The sequence below is a fragment of the Brienomyrus brachyistius genome, chromosome 18 (genome assembly GCF_023856365.1).
Source record: "Brienomyrus brachyistius isolate T26 chromosome 18, BBRACH_0.4, whole genome shotgun sequence".
In the NCBI taxonomy this organism is placed as follows: Eukaryota; Metazoa; Chordata; class Actinopteri; order Osteoglossiformes; family Mormyridae; genus Brienomyrus; species Brienomyrus brachyistius.
In genome coordinates, this window is record NC_064550.1 from 8,367,786 (window position 1) to 8,392,743 (window position 24,958).

General features: G+C 49.9%; 1 protein-coding gene across 1 annotated transcript; it reads left to right on the forward strand.

Annotated features, from left to right (window-relative positions):
* Nucleotides 1-12,259: 12,259 nt before the first annotated feature.
* Nucleotides 12,260-24,690, forward strand: LOC125713061 (V-set and immunoglobulin domain-containing protein 10-like 2). The gene is made up of 12 exons (XM_048983843.1): nt 12,260-12,376; nt 13,602-13,955; nt 14,481-14,756; nt 14,949-15,224; nt 16,281-16,544; nt 18,178-18,438; nt 19,372-19,662; nt 20,367-20,678; nt 23,232-23,354; nt 23,712-23,736; nt 23,940-24,046; nt 24,442-24,690. The coding sequence occupies exons 1-12, from the start codon at nt 12,307-12,309 to the stop codon at nt 24,546-24,548; spliced, it is 2,466 nt and encodes an 821-aa protein (XP_048839800.1). The 5' UTR covers nt 12,260-12,306; the 3' UTR covers nt 24,549-24,690.
* The last annotated feature ends 268 nt before the right edge of the window (nt 24,691-24,958 follow it).

Here is a 24,958-nt window from a genome sequence, read left to right on the forward strand (position 1 = left end):
CTAATTTGTTTAATCACAACCTTCCCAGGGAAATTTTGAATGTAATGGAGAACGAAAGTTAAGAAGGGAAAAACCGATCAAAAGATATACGGGGAAACTATTTTCTCAATAGAGACTACCTAAATCGGTTCTCTCTTGAGAATTTTCTTGCTGGAACGCAAATCAAAATTAAATTTGTGCTACCCTGCTCCATGAGTGAAGAATTTACTGAAGAGCGTTTGAGAAAAAAAGACCATCAATACTTGAGACAAGATATAAAAAACTCTATCTGAAGTGCAAAAGGTTTCTTTTCTCTCGGGAGATAATCTGTTCCATGCTGCTTTGTAGTGGTATCTATGGCAGCAAAGACTGTTCTGTGGAGAGTCCAGCGGATCTTGGATGGAAAGCAGGTGGGCTTTCTGAGCTACATGAACGGGAGTTGCACTGTGCTGTCTGCAAGACAGTGGCGACCTTCACGCAGTACATAAATGCTCCACGGTACATTGGGAGCCAAAGCTTTTCCGCGTGTTACTTGTTGAAGGTCTCCACGGAGTTTAAACCCTGATTGCTGTCTCCTTCTGGTCCATTGCAGTTAGTCGAAGACTTTGCAGCCTGGCCTTCGCTCAGCAGCTCTGGTGACAAACATCCAACCTCACATCCCAGTCATGCCAGCAAACTGGCCCCGTGCTAAAACCCTGGAACGTCCGCACGCAGGAATCAATCCATCAATGCCACTGGATAATCTGCCGTTTGATAGATGCAAAGTTGCTGGAGTTCATGAAAGGCCAGAATGAAAGCTTGGCTACTTCGCCTGTCCTCCCGTCCATCCATGTTCTGCACCTGCCTGTCCAATTTACAGTCATGGGCCCAGAGCCTATGGGCACGAGGCAGGGAACAACGCAGGATGGGGTGCTAACTCATCATAGTTCACACTGACACCCCCATGACACCTACAGGCATTTTGGGATCTCCAGTTAACAGCATGTTTTTGGATTGTGGGGAGGAATTGGAGTAGGCTGAGGAAACCACACCATGACACGGGGAGAACATGCAAACTCCTCACAAGGAGCCCAGGTCCCAGAAATACAGACAGCAGCGCTAACCACGGCACCACCATGCCACCCTTAGTTTGCAAGTCCAGTTCATCACAATTGTTACCCCCCCCACACACAAAAAAAAAATATCTCTATTAAGAATTAAATACACAGCATGATACTACATCGTCAATAACCATTCCTCCCATCCTAATCCTAGATAGAATGATGGTGTGGATGGAATGCCGGCCCCTTTCACATCACATTAAGGGATATTTAAGCTGAAGACCGTACAAACCAAGCAGTCAGACACATAATACCCACCCCCCCACCCCCACATACGCACACATACAACTCCCTTCACAGAGTACTGGATAAGTTTAATTACTTAGCTGATCATTTTACCAGGATTTAATATTATTGCTAGATTTAACAATGTAACACTACATTGAGCCATTAAATTACTTTTCGTAAGGTCTCTGCTGCCTGACAGTTCAGATTCCGAATGGTCAGGTATATATTTTTGAACTTGATATATTTTTGCAAATTATGTCATTGATCATCCCAGGCTGTTACACTCGGGGTGTCATGGCTTACATTTCTATTCGTCCCTAGATTCTACCAGTACGGGGTCTATAAGCTGTGGCTATGGACGCCGGCCCATACTGACATCTTCTGTGCGTGCATGATGGCCGTGTGTCACTGAATCGACGTGCAATACAAGGAAGTCATTAATGGATGCAAGGGCTGCCAGGCGTGTTTGATAATGCTAAGAAACACGAGTCACTGACTGGAGAAGCTGCTCTTCAGTTACTCTGACACGAGGCGTATCATTGCGGGCGTCTCTGGCTTCTGGGATTTTAATACGGGGTAGAATGTTGTTTTAATTACATTTGCGGCAGCATTTCAGTGCTGAGGTGCAGTTTATTGAGTGTGAATATGGCCTCTTTCCTTTTGTCCCTACTGCTCAATAGCTGGTGCCTCTTATGATTCCATTGGTATGGAGCTGGGAGGTGAGTGCAATAGAGGAGCAGCCATCAACGGGACAGGGATTGGGCATGAAGGAGAGGCAGAAAGGGGCCTTTCTGAAAGCATGAGCTCATGCAATCAAAAGATATATAGATACAGAGCAGAAATGTCTGACATAAACTCTATGCCTCCCCCCCAGCCCCAGAGACTCCAAATCCCCACCCCCACTGCCAGCTTAAATTTGCTGTGTGTGGTCCCGGACAGAACCACCGAGTAAAGGCAGATGAAGGCAGCACGCTGAACTCTGGACTCAGCAAGGTCTGGACTCCGCTAGAGAGGAGAGGCTCAGCACAATGACTCTGTTCATACTGTCCCTTTTAGAAAGTACTAAAAAGTGATTTAATGTACTGTACTGGTTTGCTAGCTGGAGTTGTGACTGGTTCGTGAGTTGGAGTTTTCATCAGAAGGTTGCTGGCTCAAGGCTGCCAAAAATTAGCTCTCTTAGTAAAATCCTTAGTAAAATAAGCAGCTGTGTTAACGGGTAGAATGAAAGTCAAACCATCGGATTAGTAGGTAAATAACCAGTCCGTCACAGGGCACCAAGCAGGGGACACATCTGACAGGATGCCAGTCCATCACAGGGCACCAAGCAGGGGACACATCTGACAGGATGCCAGTCCGTCACAGGGCACCAAGCAGGGGACACATCTGACAGGATGCCAGTCCATCACAGGGCACCAAGCAGGGGACACATCTGACGGGATGCCAGTCAGTCACAGGGCATCAAGCAGGGGACACATCTGACAGGATGCCAGTCCGTCACAGGGCACCAAGCAGGGGACACATCTGACAGGATGCCAGTCCATCACAGGGCACCAAGCAGGGGACACATCTGACGGGATGCCAGTCTGTCACAGGGCACCAGGCAGGGGACACATCTGAAAGGATGCCAGTCCGTCACAGGGCACAAAGCAGGGGACACATCTGACAGGATGCCAGTCCGTCACAGGGCACCAGGCAGGGGACACATCTGACAGGATGCCAGTCCGTCACAGGGCACCAGGCAGGGGACACATCTGACAGGATGCCAGTCAGTCAAAGGGCATCAAGCAGGGGACACATCTGACAGGATGCCAGTCCGTCACAGGGCACCAGGCAGGGGACACATCTGACAGGATGCCAGTCAGTCACAGGGCATCAAGCAGGGGACACATCTGACAGGATGCCAGTCCGTCACAGGGCACCAGGCAGGGGACACATCTGACAGGATGCCAGTCAGTCACAGGGCATCAAGCAGGGGACACATCTGACAGGATGCCAGTCCGTCACAGGGCACCAGGCAGGGGACACATCTGACAGGATGCCAGTCCGTCACAGGGCACCAGGCAGGGGACACATCTGACGGGATGCCAGTCCATCACAGGGCACCAAGCAGGGGACACATCTGACAGGATGCCAGTCCGTCACAGGGCACCAGGCAGGGGACACATCTGACGGGATGCCAGTCCATCACAGGGCACCAGGCAGGGGACACATCTGACAGGATGCCAGTCCATCACAGGGCACCAAGCAGGGGACACATCTGACGGGATGCCAGTCCATCACAGGGAACCAAGCAGGGGACACATCTGACGGGATGCCAGTCCATCACAGGGAACCAAGCAGGGGACACATCTGACAGGATGCCAGTCCATCACAGGGCACCAAGCAGGGGACACATCTGACAGGATGCCAGTCCATCACAGGGCACCAAGCAGGGGACACATCTGACAGGATGCCAGTCCATCACAGGGCACCAAGCAGGGGACACATCTGACGGGATGCCAGTCCATCACAGGGCACCAAGCAGGGGACACATCTGACGGGATGCCAGTCCATCACAGGGCACCAAGCAGGGGACACATCTGACGGGATGCCAGTCTGTCACAGGTCACCAGGCAGGGGACACATCTGACAGGATGCCAGTCCGTCACAGGGCACAAAGCAGGGGACACATCTGACAGGATGCCAGTCCGTCACAGGGCACCAGGCAGGGGACACATCTGACAGGATGCCAGTCCGTCACAGGGCACCAGGCAGGGGACACATCTGACAGGATGCCAGTCAGTCACAGGGCACCAGGCAGGGGACACATCTGACAGGATGCCAGTCAGTCACAGGGCACCAGGCAGGGGACACATCTGGCAGGATGCCAGTCCGTCACAGGGCACCAGGCAGGGGACACATCTGACAGGATGCCAGTCCGTCACAGGGCACCAGGCAGGGGACACATCTGACAGGATGCCAGTCAGTCACAGGGCATCAAGCAGGGGACACATCTGACAGGATGCCAGTCCGTCACAGGGCACCAGCCAGGGGACACATCTGACAGGATGCCAGTCAGTCACAGGGCATCAAGCAGGGGACACATCTGACAGGATGCCAGTCCGTCACAGGGCACCAGGCAGGGGACACATCTGACAGGATGCCAGTCCGTCACAGGGCACCAGGCAGGGGACACATCTGACAGGATGCCAGTCAGTCACAGGGCATCAAGCAGGGGACACATCTGACAGGATGCCAGTCCGTCACAGGGCACCAGGCAGGGGACACATCTGACAGGATGCCAGTCTATCACAGGGCACCAGGCAGGGGACACATCTGACAGGATGCCAGTCCGTCACAGGGCACAAAGCAGGGGACACATCTGACAGGATGCCAGTCCGTCACAGGGCACCAGGCAGGGGACACATCTGACAGGATGCCAGTCCGTCACAGGGCACCAGGCAGGGGACACATCTGACAGGATGCCAGTCAGTCACAGGGCATCAAGCAGGGGACACATCTGACAGGATGCCAGTCCGTCACAGGGCACCAGGCAGGGGACACATCTGACAGGATGCCAGTCAGTCACAGGGCATCAAGCAGGGGACACATCTGACAGGATGCCAGTCCGTCACAGGGCACCAGGCAGGGGACACATCTGACAGGATGCCAGTCAGTCACAGGGCATCAAGCAGGGGACACATCTGACAGGATGCCAGTCCGTCACAGGGCACCAGGCAGGGGACACATCTGACAGGATGCCAGTCCGTCACAGGGCACCAGGCAGGGGACACATCTGACAGGATGCCAGTCCGTCACAGGGCACCAAGCAGGGGACACATCTGACGGGATGCCAGTCCGTCACAGGGCACCAGGCAGGGGACACATCTGACGGGATGCCAGTCCATCACAGGGCACCAGGCAGGGGACACATCTGACGGGATGCCAGTCCATCACAGGGCACCAAGCAGGGGACACATCTGACAGGATGCCAGTCCATCACAGGGAACCAAGCAGGGGACACATCTGACGGGATGCCAGTCCATCACAGGGAACCAAGCAGGGGACACATCTGACGGGATGCCAGTCCATCACAGGGCACCAAGCAGGGGACACATCTGACGGGATGCCAGTCCATCACAGGGCACCAAGCAGGGGACACATCTGACAGGATGCCAGTCCATCACAGGGCACCAAGCAGGGGACACATCTGACAGGATGCCAGTCCATCACAGGGCACCAAGCAGGGGACACATCTGACGGGATGCCAGTCCATCACAGGGCACCAAGCAGGGGACACATCTGACAGGATGCCAGTCCATCACAGGGCACCAAGCAGGGGACACATCTGACAGGATGCCAGTCCGTCACAGGGAACCAAGCAGGGGACACATCTGACGGGATGCCAGTCCGTCACAGGGAACCAAGCAGGGGACACATCTGAAGGGATGCCAGTCCGTCACAGGGCATCAAGCAGGGGACACATCTGAAGGGATACCAGTCCGTCACAGGGCATCAAGCAGGGGACACATCTGACGGGATGCCAGTCCGTCACAGGGCATCAAGCAGGGGACACATCTGACGGGATGCCAGTCCGTCACAGGGCATCAAGCAGGGGACACATCTGACGGGATGCCAGTCAGTCACAGGGCACCAAGCAGGGGACACATCTGACGGGATGCCAGTCCGTCACAGGGCACCAAGCAGGGGACACATCTGACAGGATGCCAGTCCATCACAGGGCACCAAGCAGGGGACACATCTGACGGGATGCCAGTCCATCACAGGGCACCAAGCAGGGGACACATCTGACGGGATGCCAGTCAGTCACAGGGCATCAAGCAGGGGACACATCTGACAGGATGCCAGTCCGTCACAGGGCACCAGGCAGGGGACACATCTGACAGGATGCCAGTCCGTCACAGGGCACCAGGCAGGGGACACATCTGACGGGATGCCAGTCCGTCACAGGGCACCAAGCAGGGGACACATCTGACGGGATGCCAGTCCGTCACAGGGCACCAGGCAGGGGACACATCTGACAGGATGCCAGTCAGTCACAGGGCATCAAGCAGGGGACACATCTGACAGGATGCCAGTCCGTCACAGGGCACCAGGCAGGGGACACATCTGACAGGATGCCAGTCCGTCACAGGGCACCAGGCAGGGGACACATCTGACAGGATGCCAGTCCGTCACAGGGCACCAAGCAGGGGACACATCTGACGGGATGCCAGTCCGTCACAGGGCACCAGGCAGGGGACACATCTGACGGGATGCCAGTCCATCACAGGGCACCAGGCAGGGGACACATCTGACAGGATGCCAGTCCATCACAGGGCACCAAGCAGGGGACACATCTGACAGGATGCCAGTCCATCACAGGGAACCAAGCAGGGGACACATCTGACGGGATGCCAGTCCATCACAGGGAACCAAGCAGGGGACACATCTGACAGGATGCCAGTCCATCACAGGGCACCAAGCAGGGGACACATCTGACAGGATGCCAGTCCATCACAGGGCACCAAGCAGGGGACACATCTGACAGGATGCCAGTCCATCACAGGGCACCAAGCAGGGGACACATCTGACGGGATGCCAGTCCGTCACAGGGCACCAAGCAGGGGACACATCTGACGGGATGCCAGTCCATCACAGGGCACCAAGCAGGGGACACATCTGACAGGATGCCAGTCCATCACAGGGCACCAAGCAGGGGACACATCTGACGGGATGCCAGTCCGTCACAGGGCATCAAGCAGGGGACACATCTGACGGGATGCCAGTCCGTCACAGGGCATCAAGCAGGGGACACATCTGACGGGATGCCAGTCAGTCACAGGGCACCAAGCAGGGGACACATCTGACGGGATGCCAGTCCGTCACAGGGCACCAAGCAGGGGACACATCTGACAGGATGCCAGTCCATCACAGGGCACCAAGCAGGGGACACATCTGACGGGATGCCAGTCCATCACAGGGCACCAAGCAGGGGACACATCTGACGGGATGCCAGTCCGTCACAGGGCACCAGGCAGGGGACACATCTGACAGGATGCCAGTCCGTCACAGGGCACCAAGCAGGGGACACATCTGACGGGATGCCAGTCCGTCACAGGGCACCAAGCAGGGGACACATCTGACAGGATGCCAGTCCGTCACAGGGCACCAGGCAGGGGACACATCTGACAGGATGCCAGTCCGTCACAGGGCACCAAGCAGGGGACACATCTGACGGGATGCCAGTCAGTCACAGGGCACCAAGCAGGGGACACATCTGACAGGATGCCAGTCCATCACAGGGCACCAGGCAGGGGACACATCTGACGGGATGCCAGTCCGTCACAGGGCACCAGGCAGGGGACACATCTGACAGGATGCCAGTCCGTCACAGGGCACCAAGCAGGGGACACATCTGACGGGATGCCAGTCAGTCACAGGGCACCAAGCAGGGGACACATCTGACAGGATGCCAGTCCATCACAGGGCACCAGGCAGGGGACACATCTGACGGGATGCCAGCCCATCACAGGGCACCAAGCAGGGGACACATCTGACGGGATGCCAGTCCGTCACAGGGCACCAGGCAGGGGACACATCTGACGGGATGCCAGTCCGTCACAGGGAACCAAGCAGGGGACACATCTGACGGGATGCCAGTCCATCACAGGGCACCAAGCAGGGGACACATCTGACAGGATGCCAGTCCATCACAGGGCACCAAGCAGGGGACAAATCTGACGGGATGCCAGTCCGTCACAGGGCACCAGGCAGGGGACACATCTGACAGGATGCCAGTCCGTCACAGGGAACCAAGCAGGGGACACATCTGACGGAATGCCAGTCCGTCACAGGGCACCAAGCAGGGGACACATCTGACAGGATGCCAGTCCGTCACAGGGCACCAGGCAGGGGACACATCTGACAGGATGCCAGTCCGTCACAGGGCACCAAGCAGGGGACACATCTGACAGGATGCCAGTCCATCACAGGGCACCAGGCAGGGGACACATCTGACGGGATGCCAGTCCGTCACAGGGCACCAGGCAGGGGACACATCTGACAGGATGCCAGTCCATCACAGGGCACCAAGCAGGGGACACATCTGACGGGATGCCAGTCAGTCACAGGGCACCAAGCAGGGGACACATCTGACAGGATGCCAGTCCATCACAGGGCACCAGGCAGGGGACACATCTGACGGGATGCCAGCCCATCACAGGGCACCAAGCAGGGGACACATCTGACGGGATGCCAGTCCGTCACAGGGCACCAGGCAGGGGACACATCTGACGGGATGCCAGTCCGTCACAGGGAACCAAGCAGGGGACACATCTGACGGGATGCCAGTCCATCACAGGGCACCAAGCAGGGGACACATCTGACAGGATGCCAGTCCATCACAGGGCACCAAGCAGGGGACACATCTGACGGGATGCCAGTCCGTCACAGGGCACCAGGCAGGGGACACATCTGACAGGATGCCAGTCCGTCACAGGGAACCAAGCAGGGGACACATCTGACAGGATGCCAGTCCGTCACAGGGAACCAAGCAGGGGACACATCTGACAGGATGCCAGTCCGTCACAGGGAACCAAGCAGGGGACACATCTGACAGGATGCCAGTCCATCACAGGGCATCAAGCAGGGGACACATCTGACGGGATGCCAGTAAGTCACAGGGCATCAAGCAGGGGACACATCTGACGGGATGCCAGTCCGTCACAGGGCACCAAGCAGGGGACACATCTGACGGGATGCCAGTCCGTCACAGGGCATCAAGCAGGGGACACATCTGACGGGATGCCAGTAAGTCACAGGGCACCAAGCAGGGGACACATCTGACGGGATGCCAGTCCATCACAGGGCATCAAGCAGGGGACACATCTGACGGGATGCCAGTCCGTCACAGGGCATCAAGCAGGGGACACATCTGACGGGATGCCAGTCCGTCACAGGGCATCAAGCAGGGGACACATCTGACGGGATGCCAGTCCGTCACAGGGCATCAAGCAGGGGACACATCTGACGGGATGCCAGTAAGTCACAGGGCATCAAGCAGGGGACACATCTGACGGGATGCCAGTAAGTCACAGGGAACCAAGCAGGGGACACATCTGACGGGATGCCAGTAAGTCACAGGGCACCAAGCAGGCGACACATCTGACGGGATGCCAGTCCGTCACAGGGAACCAAGCAGGGGACACATCTGACGGGATGCCAGTCCGTCACAGGGCACCAAGCAGGCGACACATCTGACGGGATGCCAGTCCGTCACAGGGCACCAAGCAGGGGACACATCTGAGGATATTTTGGGGCTCAATTACTGTTCAATTCTGTCCCTTTTCTTATGGGATTTCGATTCATTTTAATTGCTAGCATTAATAATGCTATTTGTCTTGGGATCGATTCTTTTGCAGAAATTCCTCCACATGTAAGCTTTCAGAGCTTCGTTCAGAGCTGGTGCTGGTCATTACAGGCCTCACATGACATGCTTCCATGCAATTTGCAATCTATAAACATGCAGGCAATTAAGCAAGTCCTCTTAACTCTATGGAACAAGTTCCCAAATCACCTGGGGGGGGGGGGATTCCGCAAAGAAAATCAGAAAAGAAACTAGCCCCGCCTCCCTGGCTTAGCCCTCTTTTCTCTGATGATATCTGTCAGTCCTCCAAAAGAGCTTTATAAATAGCCGTCTTCCAGGGGGAAAAAAAGGGAAACCAAAAGCTAACTAAGTCCTGGCTAATTACAGACTTAAGTAACCTCAATGGGGAGTCAGTTTAGTTACTGCTCAGAGGTTTGCATTGCAGTGCGTTGGGAAGAGGGCGTGGCTTGTCAGGGGCCGGCGGGGGTTCGCATTGGGAAGTGGGCGTGGCTTGGAGGCACTGTCAGGGGTCGGCAGGGATTCGCATTGGGAAGGGGGTGTGGCTTGGAGGCACTGTCAGGGCCAAGTGGGGGTTTGCATTGGGAAGGGGGTGTGGCTAGGAGGCACTGTCAGGGGCCAGCTGGGATTCACATTGGGAAGGGGGTGTAGCTTGGAGGCACTGTCAGGGGCCGGCGGGGGTTTGCATTGGGAAGGGGGTGTGGCTAGGAGGCACTGTCAGGGGACGGCTGGGATTCGCATTGGGAAGGGGGCGTGGCTTGGAGGCACTGCCAGGGGCCGGCGGGGATTCGCATTGGGAAGGGGGCGTGGCTTGGAGGCACTGTCAGGGGCCGGGAGGGATTCGCATTCGGAAGGGGGTGTGGCTTGGAGGCACTGTCAGGGGCCGGCGGGGGGTTGCATTGGGAAGGGGGTGTGGCTAGGAGGCACTGTCAGGGGCCGGCTGGGATTCGCATTTGGAAGGGGGTGTGGCTAGAAGGCACTATCAGGGGCCGGCGGGAATTCGGATTGGGAAGGGGCGTGGCTTGGAGGCACTATCAGGGGCCGGTGGGGATTCACATTGGGAAGGGGGCGCGGCTTGGAGGCACTGTGAGGGGCCGGCGGGGATTCGCATTAGGAAGGGGGCGTGGCTTGGAGGCACTGTGAGGGGCCGGCGGGGATTCGCATTGGGAAGGGGGTGTGGCTAGGAGGCACTGTAAGGGGCCGGCGGGGATTCGCATTGGGAAGGGGGTGTGGCTTGGAGGCACTGTGAGGGGCCGGCGGGGATTCGCATTGGGAAGGGGGCGTGGCTTGGAGGCACTGTGAGGGGCTGGCGGGGGTTTGCATTGGCTGGGTCTATGGAGCAATGTTCACTCTGAATCCAAAGGGAAAGGAAAAGCCTTGTCTGATTGGAAGTGAAAGGTACATGATTAGTCTCTTTCCTCATGGGTGAATTGGCCTCTTTTCCTCATTTCTTAACAAGGTCCTTATATTTTACCAGGTTAGACACTAGAGTTATTAAATTTGAATATGCTATTGGGCGTTGCCTGGACATACTAATTTGAGAATTTAGTGGTGAAATGGACACCTGCCCGATATGGTTGCAATCATTATCCAAAACACAGAATACGCCGTGCTCTATGTAGCTGTTACGAGGGCAGGACTAGACAGCTGACATACCAGGAAAATGGAAATAAATGCAGAAAGGAACACGTCACGATAGGTGGAATTTACGTGCCACAGTGAAAGAGCTAATGTGTACAGACCAGCTCCTGGGCTGTATAAGCAGGAAGTAAGCGATAGCATCACTGATTGTATTTCTCCAACCTGATATGACTCAGCGTGGCGGAAGGCAATGAAAGACAAAAACAGCATGTTGTGAGCTTGTCTGTTTTAGTTTATTGTCGTTTGCAGTCATTTCCTATTAGATTGACCAAGATATATACAATTGTATGAACATCAATTGCCTGGTAGAGTTTGATATGCCGCTGCTAGTGGACAGCCTTTTGGTTTTCGGGCTGGATTGGATCAACGGGCTATATTTTCCAGATCTTAGCATGTGTCCGAAGTATAATACAAAATGAATACATCGAAAAATATAAAAATTAACAAAATGTGGCAATTTTCCTCAAAAAAATACAAGCAAATATCAGCTATCAAAACACAGAGTTGAGATTTTCACATCCAATATGAACCACATACTAAGGAAATATTTAGCAATTGTTTTAGAAACAAAGCGTAATGGTCCGTGTTGTTTTTCATGTGCACCAGTGATGCTTATTGCGATAGTATACCTTCAATCGCCTAACTGTACGGCAACGCGGGATGCGACACCTATACCTCTCCGCTCAATAATGGACGAAGCTGAAATATCAGCCTGACACTCAATACTTCTCTATGGTTTACCGCCTCATGCCAGCACAGTGACTGAGAAGTGGCCATATCAATAATTCAGGGCAAATCAGTTTAGAGAATTTTCGCCCCCCTTACTCCGTTCATTTCTGTGCCTAAGAAGAACATGTGGACCTACGTCTGGGATCTGAGATGCTTTTGTGCCGTTAGGAAATGTTCTCGCTGGGTCCTGCACCTGTGACCCCTTAAAAGCATTTCTTTTCTATTTCTCTGGTATAGCCAAGCGCCTCAGAGAATCATGGCATCATGGGGTATGGACTAGCTGGCCTGACTTACGTTTGCCTGATATTTTCTCTACGCTCCAGCACCTCGCAAGGTAAGGGGTTCCAGACAGAGTTGCCAAGTTTGTTCAGCTGGCTGGAGTGAGATTTTCAATTCGAGACAAGTAACAGTTTTATTACCTTGTAAATAGTCCATAGGGTTTGCAAACTGCCCCAATGCTTTTGACGTAGCTAATTTTAGGTTTATAATGGAATAATACAGATTTGCATTTCTTGCATGGACATGAGAGTCTAAAAGCGTGAGTGTCATGCCAGATGCATGAGAGTCTACAACCCTGTCAAGAGAAGGAATAGTGTTTCATAACTGCAGTGTTTGAGAGTTTTCTGTACGCAATCTTATTGGATCCCCTGTTGAGAAAAAAACAGTTAAAAACCAGTTTATGCTAGTAGCTGGTTCTAGCTGGTTTTAGCTGGTCTGATATGTGGGTGGGTCAACAGTTGGTCATGCTGATACAACCAGCTAAACTAGGTAGAGCGACAAGCTAAACCATCAAACCATCAAGCAAAAACACACCTTTAGCTGGTCAACTATCTTAAATTGGTCAACCAGGTGAACCAGCTTAAGCCAATCAAGATGCTTTTTCAGTAGGATGGACATGATTTGTTTGAAAGGTAAGGTATGTCCTTACATGCAGAAGTCATCATAGCTTAGCTGGGATGGTCAGGAATATGGGGCTGTGAATTAACTACCAGCGGAGGACGAACTTGGGATCACTGCATCTATTTAAGAACCAAAGGAATTATTACCTCATAAAAGGCAACATGTTTGAGGGGTGAAGTAATTTTACTCGTCTGTGGTGCAGTGAGTCCAGATTTGATGTTCAGTATGGGAGAACGGTATCCTACGGCTGAGACTCAGTGTAATATCATCTTAGATATATTTTCATTACTGGAGGGCAGTGAAGTGACTGTGAGGTGCAGGTGTGTTTCCTGTATAAAAATCCAGCCTGTAAATGACCAAAATAACACATTGTTTGTTTTCGGTAAACCAGGGGCATTTTCACCTTCTCTTTTCATATTAAACATGATATTTTGACTAATTAACAACAGTAGTTAAAATTAATCAACACCAAAGAAACAAGGCAAAATTGAACTTGTCTTAGTATTTTATACCTGCTTCGTCGTTGCTAGTTTTTACAATGGCAAACACGTCAATGACTATGATCATTCCGCCTGGCTTTGCTGAGCTTTCTGACTGTGTCAGTGCAATTAAAAACGGAAAGTGTGTCGCCTAATGCCTACATCCACTCACACACGTAGGTCTGGATATCCTGGACCCTGGGGAGGTGGTCTACATACATATCCAGACCAAAGGTGTGGTGGGTCGCTCTGTGATCCTGGAGTGCGGCCCCACGCTGCCTGATGTGTATATCTGGGGTTTTACCGTGCCGGGCACTGAGAACATCCGCGCTGTGGTCTACAATTTCGGCCAGGGCCCAAGATTGCAGTCACTGGCCAGAAGTCTGGGTGACTTGAACGTGATCTCGAACACAGCCTCTCTGTTCATCGACAAGCTGCCCCTGGCTGCTCACGGCCTGTATACCTGCCAGGCCCTATATGACACTCCCCAGGGGGCCAAGCTCATCTACTATTACGTCCAGCTGGCTGTCCTCGGTGAGAGAAACCTGCATTATCTATTCTCTGTCACAAAGTACTTATTTTCTTTCATTCCTTCTTTTTATGGTCTAAACCCTAAAATAACTCAGAATTTCAGCATCTTTTGCATTGATATAGGCAGGGATCGATAAGACAGGTATGCAAGGATGAATTCGCTGGATCAAGGTTAAAATGTGCTTTGTTGTCATAACAGGGCAAATGTGCACAAAATAAATCCGTATTTGTTACGACACAAAATTACACTGCACTTTAACCTTTATAGTGCAAATATGTGTTTGTGTTCCAAATGTCGATCCCTTGATAGAGCTGAGAGAGAGTTGCAATATATATTCTTAGCAGTCAGGATATGGAAATTATTCCTTTTTTCATTCTTTATATTTTTGTACAGCTGGATATTTACTCAAGCTGCTGTAGCTGCACCTGTTGCCACGCTCACTGTTGCCACGCTCTCTGTTGCCATGGTCATGATTTGAATTCGTTGTTTCTTCTGTTATGCCGTCAACTCCTCCTTCTCTTCCCCAGTGCCAGTGTCCAAGCCATACGTTATAGTCAGTGACAGTTCTCCGGTAGAGGGTACTCCCGTGTGGATGCGGTGTGGCCTAGAGAACGGCACCAGCCCTATCCGCTACATATGGGAACGAGAGAATCGAGATGGCGCACTTGCAAATCTGGCTGAGGGCAGCGTCAACCTGCTCAACATCACCAGCGTCAGTCGCAACCACACGGGCTGGTACCGGTGTCTGGCTTCCAACGAGGTCAACCAGCAGCGCAGCGACCGCATCTGGCTCGACATCATCTGTCAGTGATGACCTTTTTTTTTTTTTATCACTGCTTTGAATCTTCAGTGTCTCTGATACCTTGAATCCTCTTGCTAACGTGTCAGGTTCTTGAGGCACCATGCCTTTGAGAACGTCTACACGCAGGCAGGCCTGAAACGCAGAAGCAGAGCTGCTCAAGCTGAGGAGTGTTTCTTTCTTTCCTCTGCTGCAGACGGCCCTGACCTGCCTCGTATAGACATCACGCCCTACTCCGTGACTGAGCGGGGCTATTCGGCCCTTGAGAGGGAAACCGTGTCCTTGATGTGCCAGGCTTCCTCCAACCCGCCCAGCCAATACGTCTGGTTTTACAACAACTCGCAGGTGTTCACTGGCCAGCAATTCACCATTACCAAGATTCTGAGGATGCACACTGGCCACTACTCCTGCCTGGCCCAGAACACGTACCTCAATACCCGATCCAAGACAACCATCACCCTCACCGTCTACTGTGAGTCCCTGACAGCTTTACTTACCATTTAGTCTCTGATCTGCTCGCCTCTAAATCCATGGCTGATCAGCCACAAATCTGTCATCCTTCACTTGCTATCGTCTCATTTCCCCGTTACGTTCCTTCTTCCCTATACCTATCAATATAACCTATTTCTTTCTAGAAACTAAGCTTTCCTGGGCCTACAATTTCCTTCACGCGTACCGTAACCCACAAGCACCCATACGTGCACAGAAACACACACACAGTCACCACAAAGGTCTCTTTCCGCTGTCGCCGGATATGGGATGAGCAGAAAAATGTCATCCTCTCACCCGGGGAGCCTCCAGGGACCAGGTGATGGAACTAAACGTCATTTCTGAGACTGAAAGGTATACAGCCGCTAAGACTATCCCTCCGTCATGTCAATCGTTGACAGGATGAGGGGCCTGCTCTTGTCGTGTTGCTAACTAACGATTGTCCACTTTATGCTTTTGCGGTTTCACTAATTTGACTTTTACTTCCTAGCGCTGGTTATGAGGACTCAATTTCGGCTGTTCCCTCCCTGTCAAAAGATTCTGGACCAATTCTTGACCATTGCGAACACAGATATATGTACATCTTTTCTGAAATATTGTTTTTTTTTTAGCTACATCTGTCTTTTCTTTGGAATGTGAAGATGCACATGTTCTATCAATTTCTTTATAAATTATTTATGAATTTATGTTTGTATATTTCCAGAAGATAGCAGAACGTTATGGGAAAACTATCAGTCCATTCCATAACTTTAGGTTTAAGGATACAAGTTGATTCACTTCGGAATGTGCTCAGAATGTAATATCATCTGGTCGTCAATAATTAACTGAGCTCTGGGCATCTCCTAGGCTGAAGTGTTCCCACTGGCATCTCATCTTCATTAATGGAAAGTGTTGTTCAGGTGGTTTGGAGTAAAAATTTCAAGAATCCCCTATATATTACAAAAAGCCTCAGTAAGACGTATTCATTCCACGCAGAAATGCAGATACTCGCGAGCCGAGACTGTGAACTCTCTGTTACACTATGATCCTGTCCCTACAGATCCACCAGATGGAAATCCCACTTGCACAATTCTTCCCACCAACAACTACACAGACCTGGCCCTCTGGTGCTCTTGGGAGGGGGGCTACCCACCAGCTTCCCTTTACTGGACCCCCACTCTTGTCAGTGACAGTGAGCAGGGATATTCCCTAAGCAATGCCTCGCTGATACAGCCTGGTCCCAGCACTACAAATAACTCCATCTTCACTTGTCATGGCTCCCACGTAGCGCTGGACGCCCCCTACAGGTGCAGCATATCTACATGTGAGTGAATGCTATTTCTTGGCAACAAAGAAAAAACACGTGAAAGGCACTTTGTGCCATGAAGTTTTCACTTACGATTTATTTTTTACACTTTTAAGTATTCCAGGATTTTTATCTGTCACATGCAAAGTATGCACATATCAGCCATAACATTAAAACCACTGATGGGCGACGTGAATGACATCAAGCATCTCGTTACAATGGCACATGTTAAGGGCGCCGTTATATATTAGGCAAGAGAACAGTCAGTTGTTGAAGTTGATGTGTCGTAAGCAGGGAAAATGGACAAGTGTAGGGATCTGAGTGACTTTGATGAGGGCCAAAATTGGGATGGTCAGATGAGTGGGTCAGAGCATCTCCACAACAGCAGGTCTTGCTGGGTGATCCTGGTATGCAGTGGTCAGTATCTACCAAAGTTGGTCCAAGGAAGGTCAACCGGTGAACCGATGATGAGGTCATGGGCGCCTAAGGCTCATTAATGCACGTGAAGAGCGAAGGCTAACTCATCTGGTTCAATTCCGTAGAAGAGCTACTGTAGCACAGATTGCTGAAAAGGTTAATGCTGGCTATGATGGAAAGGTATCAGAACACCCAGTGCATGGCAACCTGCTGTGTATGAGGCTGCATAGTCGCAGACCAGTCAGAGTGCCCATGCTGACCCCTGTCCACTGCCAAAGCACCTACAATGGGCAGGTGAGCATCAGAACTGGACCATGGAGCAATGGAAGAAGGTGGCCTGGTCTGATGAGTCACGTTTTCTGTCACATCATGTGAATGTGTATCTGGGGAAGAGATGGTACTAGGATGTACTTCGGGAAGAAGACAACGGGCAATGTTCTGCTGGGAGACCTTGGGTCCTCGTATCCATGTGGATGTTACTTTGACATGTGCCACCTACCGAACATGGCTGCAGTTCACCTCTTCGCGGTATTCTCTGATGGCAGTAACATCTTTCAGCAGGATAACACACTCTGCCATGCTACAAAAATGCTTCAGAAATGGTTTGGGGGAATATGAAAAAGAGTTCAAGGTGTTGACCTGTCCTCGGATCATCGAGCATCTGTGGGCTGTGCTGGACAAAGAGTTAGATCCATGGAGGCCCCACCTCACGTCTTACAGGACTAAAAGGATGCGCTGTTTGGGGTCAGACATCACAGGACACCTTCAGAGGTCTTGAGGAGTCCATGCCGCAATGGTTCAGAGCTGCTTTGGTGGCAGGAGGGAGACGCACACAATATTAGGCAGGAGGTTTTAATGTTATGGCTGACTGGTGTATTGTCAGACTATAACTTGCAGTGAAATGAAAGGTGATCGTAATAAAAAAAAAAATCATAATATCAATAACTGAATAAAACAGTGGGAAAGTAACATTATAATAAATATGAAAATAAGGAAAAAAATACAAACGAAATGGCTGAAATATAGCGCATAGTGCATATATAAGGAGCGAGCATTGAAATATAGCTGTCATTAAACTGTGTATTGCATTGGACTCAGTATCTCTGCTAATATATATTTCTTTTTTTAACTGTTATATCAGGATATAACTTTCGTTATTTATTGAAACACCCCAATATCCACTCCTATGTGGGAATATCCCTCATGCTCAGATTTACCCCCCCCTTGCTCTCAGATTTACCCCTCGGTAAGCCCCGCTGTTTTGCTTACGCCACACGAAACAACGAGTACCTGATGCTCTCCTGCTCCTGGGAAGGGGGCTTCCCCCGCCCGCTCATGTGGTGGGTCTCCAACAATGGCGACACGTACGGCAGCTCAGAGGAGGAAGCCAACATCCTGGTGCTGAGGTCCAGCTCTGCCCTCAGCGGCAAAGGCTTTACGTGTCACGCCGCGCACCCACTCTCCGCTGCCAGCGAACGGTGCGTCCTGAGGCTGGGTAAGCATGCAGAGGAACCTGCTGTACGGGGCTTCTGGGTGAAAGAACAGGGCCACTCTGGCTGGGGCCTCAAGGAGCATCTAAGAAGGTGGCATCTTCTGGTCCCATATTGGACCTGGAGGGAATCTCTTTTAGTTTATTTTTTTATTGATGTACCTAGATAATACATAGCCAAACATAATATCTTGAACGTAAATATTTTACCATACTCCTTAGAATTATTATTATTATTATTATTGTCATCAAATTTCCCAGCTGACTTCACTGCTAAACATATAAACTATTCATGATTTCAAAATCAATACGTTAAATCAACTCTGCAATTTGTCGCCTGTGACAATCGAGCAAAATCTGTGTTTAATGATGAGAAGTCCACTATGTTCTGTGCAGGATTAGTATAAAACGATATGTACTGTTTAAAGCCAAAATAATTACCAGCTCAGACTCAGTACATGCACGGTTGTGTGGATCCTGGTTTATTTCCAGTTCCTTCCCTTGATGTAATTATACATCTGAGGCCTTATACCACAAGGCAGAGGAACGCCCTAGACAGGATACGAGTGTGGCACACACACACGCGCACACGCACACAGACACATATCTTTGTGGGGACTGTCCATTCATTTATATGGGAAAAACCCTAATCGCAACTATGGCAACCTTAACCCCTACCCAGCCCTAACCTGAACCATAAGTAAGCAAACAAAATACAAGTGTTTTGGTGTTTTTAGTTTTTGCAGCACAGATTTTCCTAAAATTGAATTTCCCCTTGCAGGGAATGAAAAAATGTCCCCACTACGTCAAAATAACAGTTTTTAAAATCATATTTAATCAATCTCAGTTATGTAGAGAAAAACCCCACAGAACAATAGGCCTAAACATGACCAGTTTTGACCAGTGCTGACATGCTCGCGGCACCGTCGTTCCCCGCAGAGGCCCCTGTGCTGGTGACACATCGCAGCCTGGTGTCCGTCTACGAAGGCAGTGACGTCCAGCTGACCTGCGTCCTCAAGGCCACCTACCCGGCCACGGGGATCACATGGTACAACAACAGGAAGAAGCTGGTATTGGACACCCCCAGCAAGTACCTGTTATACCACGAGTCGGCGTGGTCCAACCTGACCGTGCGCGAGGCAGACAGCGAAGAAGACAGCGGGCAGTACTGGTGCTCAGCCACCAACGCAGTAGGGGGCGCCGAGGTTCCTATCACGCTCCTCGTGAAGCGTAAGTTCTGGCTACATATGAAACGCTAATGACGTAAAACGACCGGGGGCTACGATTTTAGTGCCAGGCCAGTTATATTGCCCTTCAAGGCTTTGACGGGGTGTGAAAAACAGAACAATTTAATCAGCGTCAGTGTTCACAGTTTTTAATCAGAGCTGCTGCACAGCATAGTATTTTTGTAGAATAGAATTATTTTTTCCTCCCATTTATTTGTCTCAGGTATTTGTGGTTAAATCGGTGAGTTTTATCTGAGGTCAAGGTAAGTGTTTTTCTTTTTTCAGTTGTTTTTTTTTATTATTCCTTTTCACTGTAATTAGCATCACTGGAGATTAAGCAGCTAAAACTACCTTGGACCCCTGAAACTATTTCGAATGATTTTCTAATGGAAAATTAGAGTTATTTGTTTAGCTAATTGTTAATTGTCATATTTGTGGGTATTTGCATTTTGCATGCAAACTTTCATTGAAACCCTGGGGCAAAGTAGACATTAAATTCTGAAAATCCTAAGTGACATTCCGTTTGGTGCACAAATAAAATCAATCCCTGCCTTCACTTCCTTGGAAATTGTTCTACAGTTTTTACAGTGGTAAATGCTATGTTATTCTCATAACAACTCCTCATGCAGCAATGCTATGCTGAAGTGCTTTACATCAGCCTGTCCTCAGTATCACACTCACTTGCTATTTCCTCATTATCTGGCTCAGGGTATCCCATCCCGCCTAACGTGACCATCAGCAAGATTATGTACAACAGCCGGAAACGCATGGAAGTAGATGTGGAGTGGGCCATTCGAGGAGCGGGTGACCTTACTGGGTTCATCGTGGAGCAGCAGCGACCCCAAATGCCGGCGCTCAAGACGAACAGCACCATGAGCTGGCTGCGGGTGGTCACGGGAATCGAGCCGGACGCTCGCCAGTACAAGCTGGTCGGGTTGGAACCCGCTGTCACGTACACATTCCGCATCATGGCCGTCAATCGTCGCACTCTGGGATACCCCTCAGAGGGCAGGACCCCAGGTGAGACAAAGGTGCTTGTATGGTCCTGGTGGGGTGAGAAAAAAGTATTGGTGTGGTGCGGGTGGAGTGAGACGAAGGTGCTGGAGTGGTACGGGTGGAGTGAGACGAAGGTGCTGGAGTGGTGCGGGTGGAGTGAGACGAAGATGATAATAATAGCAGTGTTTCTTAAACCGGTCCTGGGGAACCCCTGGACAGGGAGGAAAAACGTGGAGTCACTGGCAGGGAACTAGGGAGGAGCAAAAACGTGGACCACCTGGGGGCCCCCAAGGACCAGGTTGGGAAGCACTGTGTTATAGGACATAATGGCCTAGAGCTCTGATGGTAAAATATGAGTTTCTTTCATATGTGATGCTGTGACTGTAAAGAAAGGGGGTTACGATCTTCCACATATTCCACATATTCTAGTCAGAGTCACCAGGAGTCACAGGAAGCATTGGGCACAAGGCTGAACAACACACCCATCACCGAGCCATGGGTACAATGGGCAATCTGAGACATCAGGTAGCTTAACTACAGGAAACACTGCGCACAGAGCTGGGCAAAACACCCATTACTGAGCCATGGTACAATGGGCAATCTGAGACATCAGGTAGCTTAACTACAGGAAGCACAGGGCTGGGCAACACACCCATCACCGAGCCATGGTACAATGGGCAATCTGAGACATCAGGTAGCTTAACTACAGGAAGCACTGGGCACAGGGCAGGGCAACAAACCCATCACTGAGCCATGGATAGAATGGGCAATCTAAGACATCAGGTAACTTAACTACAGGAAGCTCTGGGCATAGGACTGGGCAACACACTCATCACCGTGTTATGGGTACAATGGGCAAACTGAGACGTCAGGTAGCTACACCCCTTAGACTGCAGAAGGAAACTGGAGTGCTTGGAGGACACCCACACGACACAGGGAGCACAAGCACACTCCGCCCACAGAGCAGAGGCAGCATTGAAATCTCCAACCCTGGAGGTATGAGGCAGCAGATCCCCCCCCCCCCCCCCCAAAAAAACAAAAAAAAACAAAAGCCACACCCTTTTTCCAACACTTCTTCAGGCGTGCAAAACCGCACATTAACAGGCCATCAGAATTTCTCTGCACATACGGACAGGCCCTAATCAAGTGTGATTAGATGGGGAGACTCAGTATAACTCAGCCTCTAGAATGAGGAATGTGTTGTCAAATGTAAAAAGGTCTTTGATGTGTTTTTGTTATAAAACGGACAGATGGTTTCATCCTTTTATAGTACCACTATGAACGCTTTGTGCTCTTTCTGCTTCAGGGTTTTTATAGATTGAGCAATAGTGCAAGTTTATTATATTGTAAAAAAAAATACAGATTTTTTTATCTATAGCCTTTACATACTTCTACAATGCAATACTGAGATGCAAAATACACATAATATATTCTAATAATATATATATCTATATATATTCTATGAAAATAATTTTATGAAGAATCACAAATAGAAAACACCCAAAAACTAGTGCTAAACTTGATCAGGACATTTCATATTTTTCTATCTAACATTGGGGTGGGCAATCTTATCCACAAAGGGCCGGTGCGGGTTTTTGCTGCAACTCACTAATTAGGTCACTAATTAGAGGACTGATTGGCTGAAGAGTCCTCCCACCTGGGTGTGAACAGCTAACCTAAACGTTATCCCAAAAACCTGCACACACACCAGCCCTTTGCGGATAAGACTGGCCACCCCTGATCTAACTTAACCTTCCCATCATTAAGGAAATGGGTTAGTTAATTCTCTTGGAAAATAGGTGAAAGAAATTAGGTTCTTATTTATCACCTGTGTGATTCATAGGACTTTCTGTGTGAGTGAATAAAAATCCCGGAATTGTCAATAACTGAACTTCTAACCAAAATTTCCTTTTGTTTTGCATTCCATTCAGGTGAAAGGGTTGGTGACGGTTTCACCGTCTCCTCCAACAGTCACACAACTCCACAACACCACATCTCAGTCGTCTTCTCTGTTTGGCCCCTTTGATGTGATCTCTCTGTCTTCTGGTGTCTTACTTGACCTTTCACCTCTTGTGTTAATAGCTTTGGAATAAGCCTTTGCCTTTGAAGGACAGTATATTCAGAATGACTCTTCAGCTTATGAGCAAACAAATTCATTGTGGTAACAAAGCATTGTTCTCTTCACACCAGAGAGAACTTGTGCGTGTGCCTGCAGAAATGCACATTGTTCACATGTCAATTACCAAAAATGACATATCACCAAAAGACAGCGTAGCTAAGACCTTTAAAATTATAGACCCCTTTGAATGGATTCATCGCCTGCAGAGAATCACCTTTAATGTAAAGACCAACAGCACAGTACCTTCGCATTCAAAGAACCAATAAATCATGCCTTTGACACTAGGACAAGGAAAGAATGAAAAACAGCATCGTGTCCTAATAATTACATAGCAGTACAAAGCCAGAAAACTTTATGGAATAACATGTTACATTTGGATAAGGTAACCATGAACCCAGAAAGCTGTCCTCACTGCCGTTTGATTGAAGCGATTGCTGAGCCGACTGTTCTTTTTCCAGCGGACCCTCCGTTCAATGCTTACCCAGCTGTCATCGGGGCTGCAGTTGGCGGGATGATCGTCGCCACCATAGGCACCATGCTGCTCTTCATGTTCATCGTAAGGAACCGCAACAGAAACCCGCGTAAGTGCTACAGGAGCATGTCTGAGCTCTGAATCACATACACATGAGATATTCATGTTTCTTTGTTATTAGTAAATTATCACTATGGTAAAATTAAAGCAGGCCTTTTATGTATTTCCTGTTCGACATTTCTGCCTGAGTGGTCGAACAGAGCTGCCGTTTACTTTTTATTTATAACTTAAAACTAGTTTCGCTTTGCCTGGGTCTTGAGTACACAATGTGTTCTTCTGCTCTGAGTAAATCACACTTAAACGTGGAGTAGTTGTATAGTACATCTTACATAACTAACTCAAGTGAAATATTAATTTGCTCACAAAAAAATTAAACACTAATACTGTGTTATGTGTGTCTATCCAGGACTTCATGATTTTTTCTTTGGAATGTAAGTATACTGTAACAAACTGACAGAAAATTAACATCTTGCATAAGTACATACAATCTCACGCCCCGCATTAAATTCTGCTTAAATATTGGGCTTCTTGTTCTTACTTCCATTTTGGCCGATAGACTAATTTATTTATGGAGACGGGCTTAAGACTGAAACGTAGAGAATTCATTCCTGCACGTAAATATGCCCGTCTGCAGGCAACGCAGTCAATCCCAGGAGAACATCAACTACCCAGAAGATGAAGTGGTCAGCAGGTCGCAAAGCGAGGGCCACATTGAGGAGGGAGCCCCCTCCCCTAGCCCAGGTGGGCCTCTGTCATCCTCCGAAAGGCCTCACGAGTTTTTTAGGATGTTCTCCACATCCCTTTTTTTATTCCTGTCTTTTCACTTCCTCTCATTATATGTAAATGATTCATTGGCTAAGCATGTTCTACCAAAATCAAGGGTCCCACTACTTTCTGTCCTATTACCTACATACTGAATCAGTTCTAGATTAAAAAACTAGATTAAATGTTATGCAAGAGTACTCCCTGTCCTTAGACATATAACATTGTCTCCAGTGTTATTATTATTACTTTGTTTGTTTATTTGTTTGTTTAAACTCAAGCTCAAGCTGTATGAGCCTGAAGATCATTAGTCTTTCAGCTCATTATCATGTTCCCGTTATGCTTCATTCGATACGTCCGATTCTTTTTCCAAGGGCCAGCTGTGGTGTCAGGAAGTCCTATGTCTGCAGAAGACCTTCCGCCCACAGGAGACAATGAGGACCCCGTCAATGTCACCATAACCGTAATGGCTTCTAGCTGAAGAAACAATACGTTTCTAACAAAGACACAGACATGGACAAAATAGTCATGGATTTTTTTTTCATATTTTGTTGTGCGTAGCTGTTGAGTCCTCCTACATTCCACACACCCATAAAATATATTGGTCAAAAATAGAAATATCCATCCATTTTCCAAACCGCTTATCCTACTGGGTCGTGGGGGATCCGGAGCCTATCCCAGAAGCAATGGGCACGAGGCAGGGAACAACCCAGGATGGGGGGCCAGCCCATCACAGGGCATACTCACACACCAATCACTCACACATGCACACCTCCGGGCAATTTAGTAAATCCAATCAGCCTCAGCATGTTTTTGGACTGTGGGGGGAAACCGGAGTACCCGGAGGAAACCCCACGACGACATGGGGAGAACATGCAAACTCCAAACACA

Coding starts and splice junctions, on each gene's coding strand:
- LOC125713061 (XM_048983843.1), top strand. CDS start 12,307: ATGGGGTATGGACTAGCTGGCCTGACTTACGTTTGCCTGATATTTTCT. Junction 16,545..18,177: donor CAGGTGCAGCATATCTACAT/GTGAGTGAATGC, acceptor CCTTGCTCTCAG/ATTTACCCCTCGGTAAGCCC. Junction 19,663..20,366: donor TATCACGCTCCTCGTGAAGC/GTAAGTTCTGGC, acceptor TATCTGGCTCAG/GGTATCCCATCCCGCCTAAC.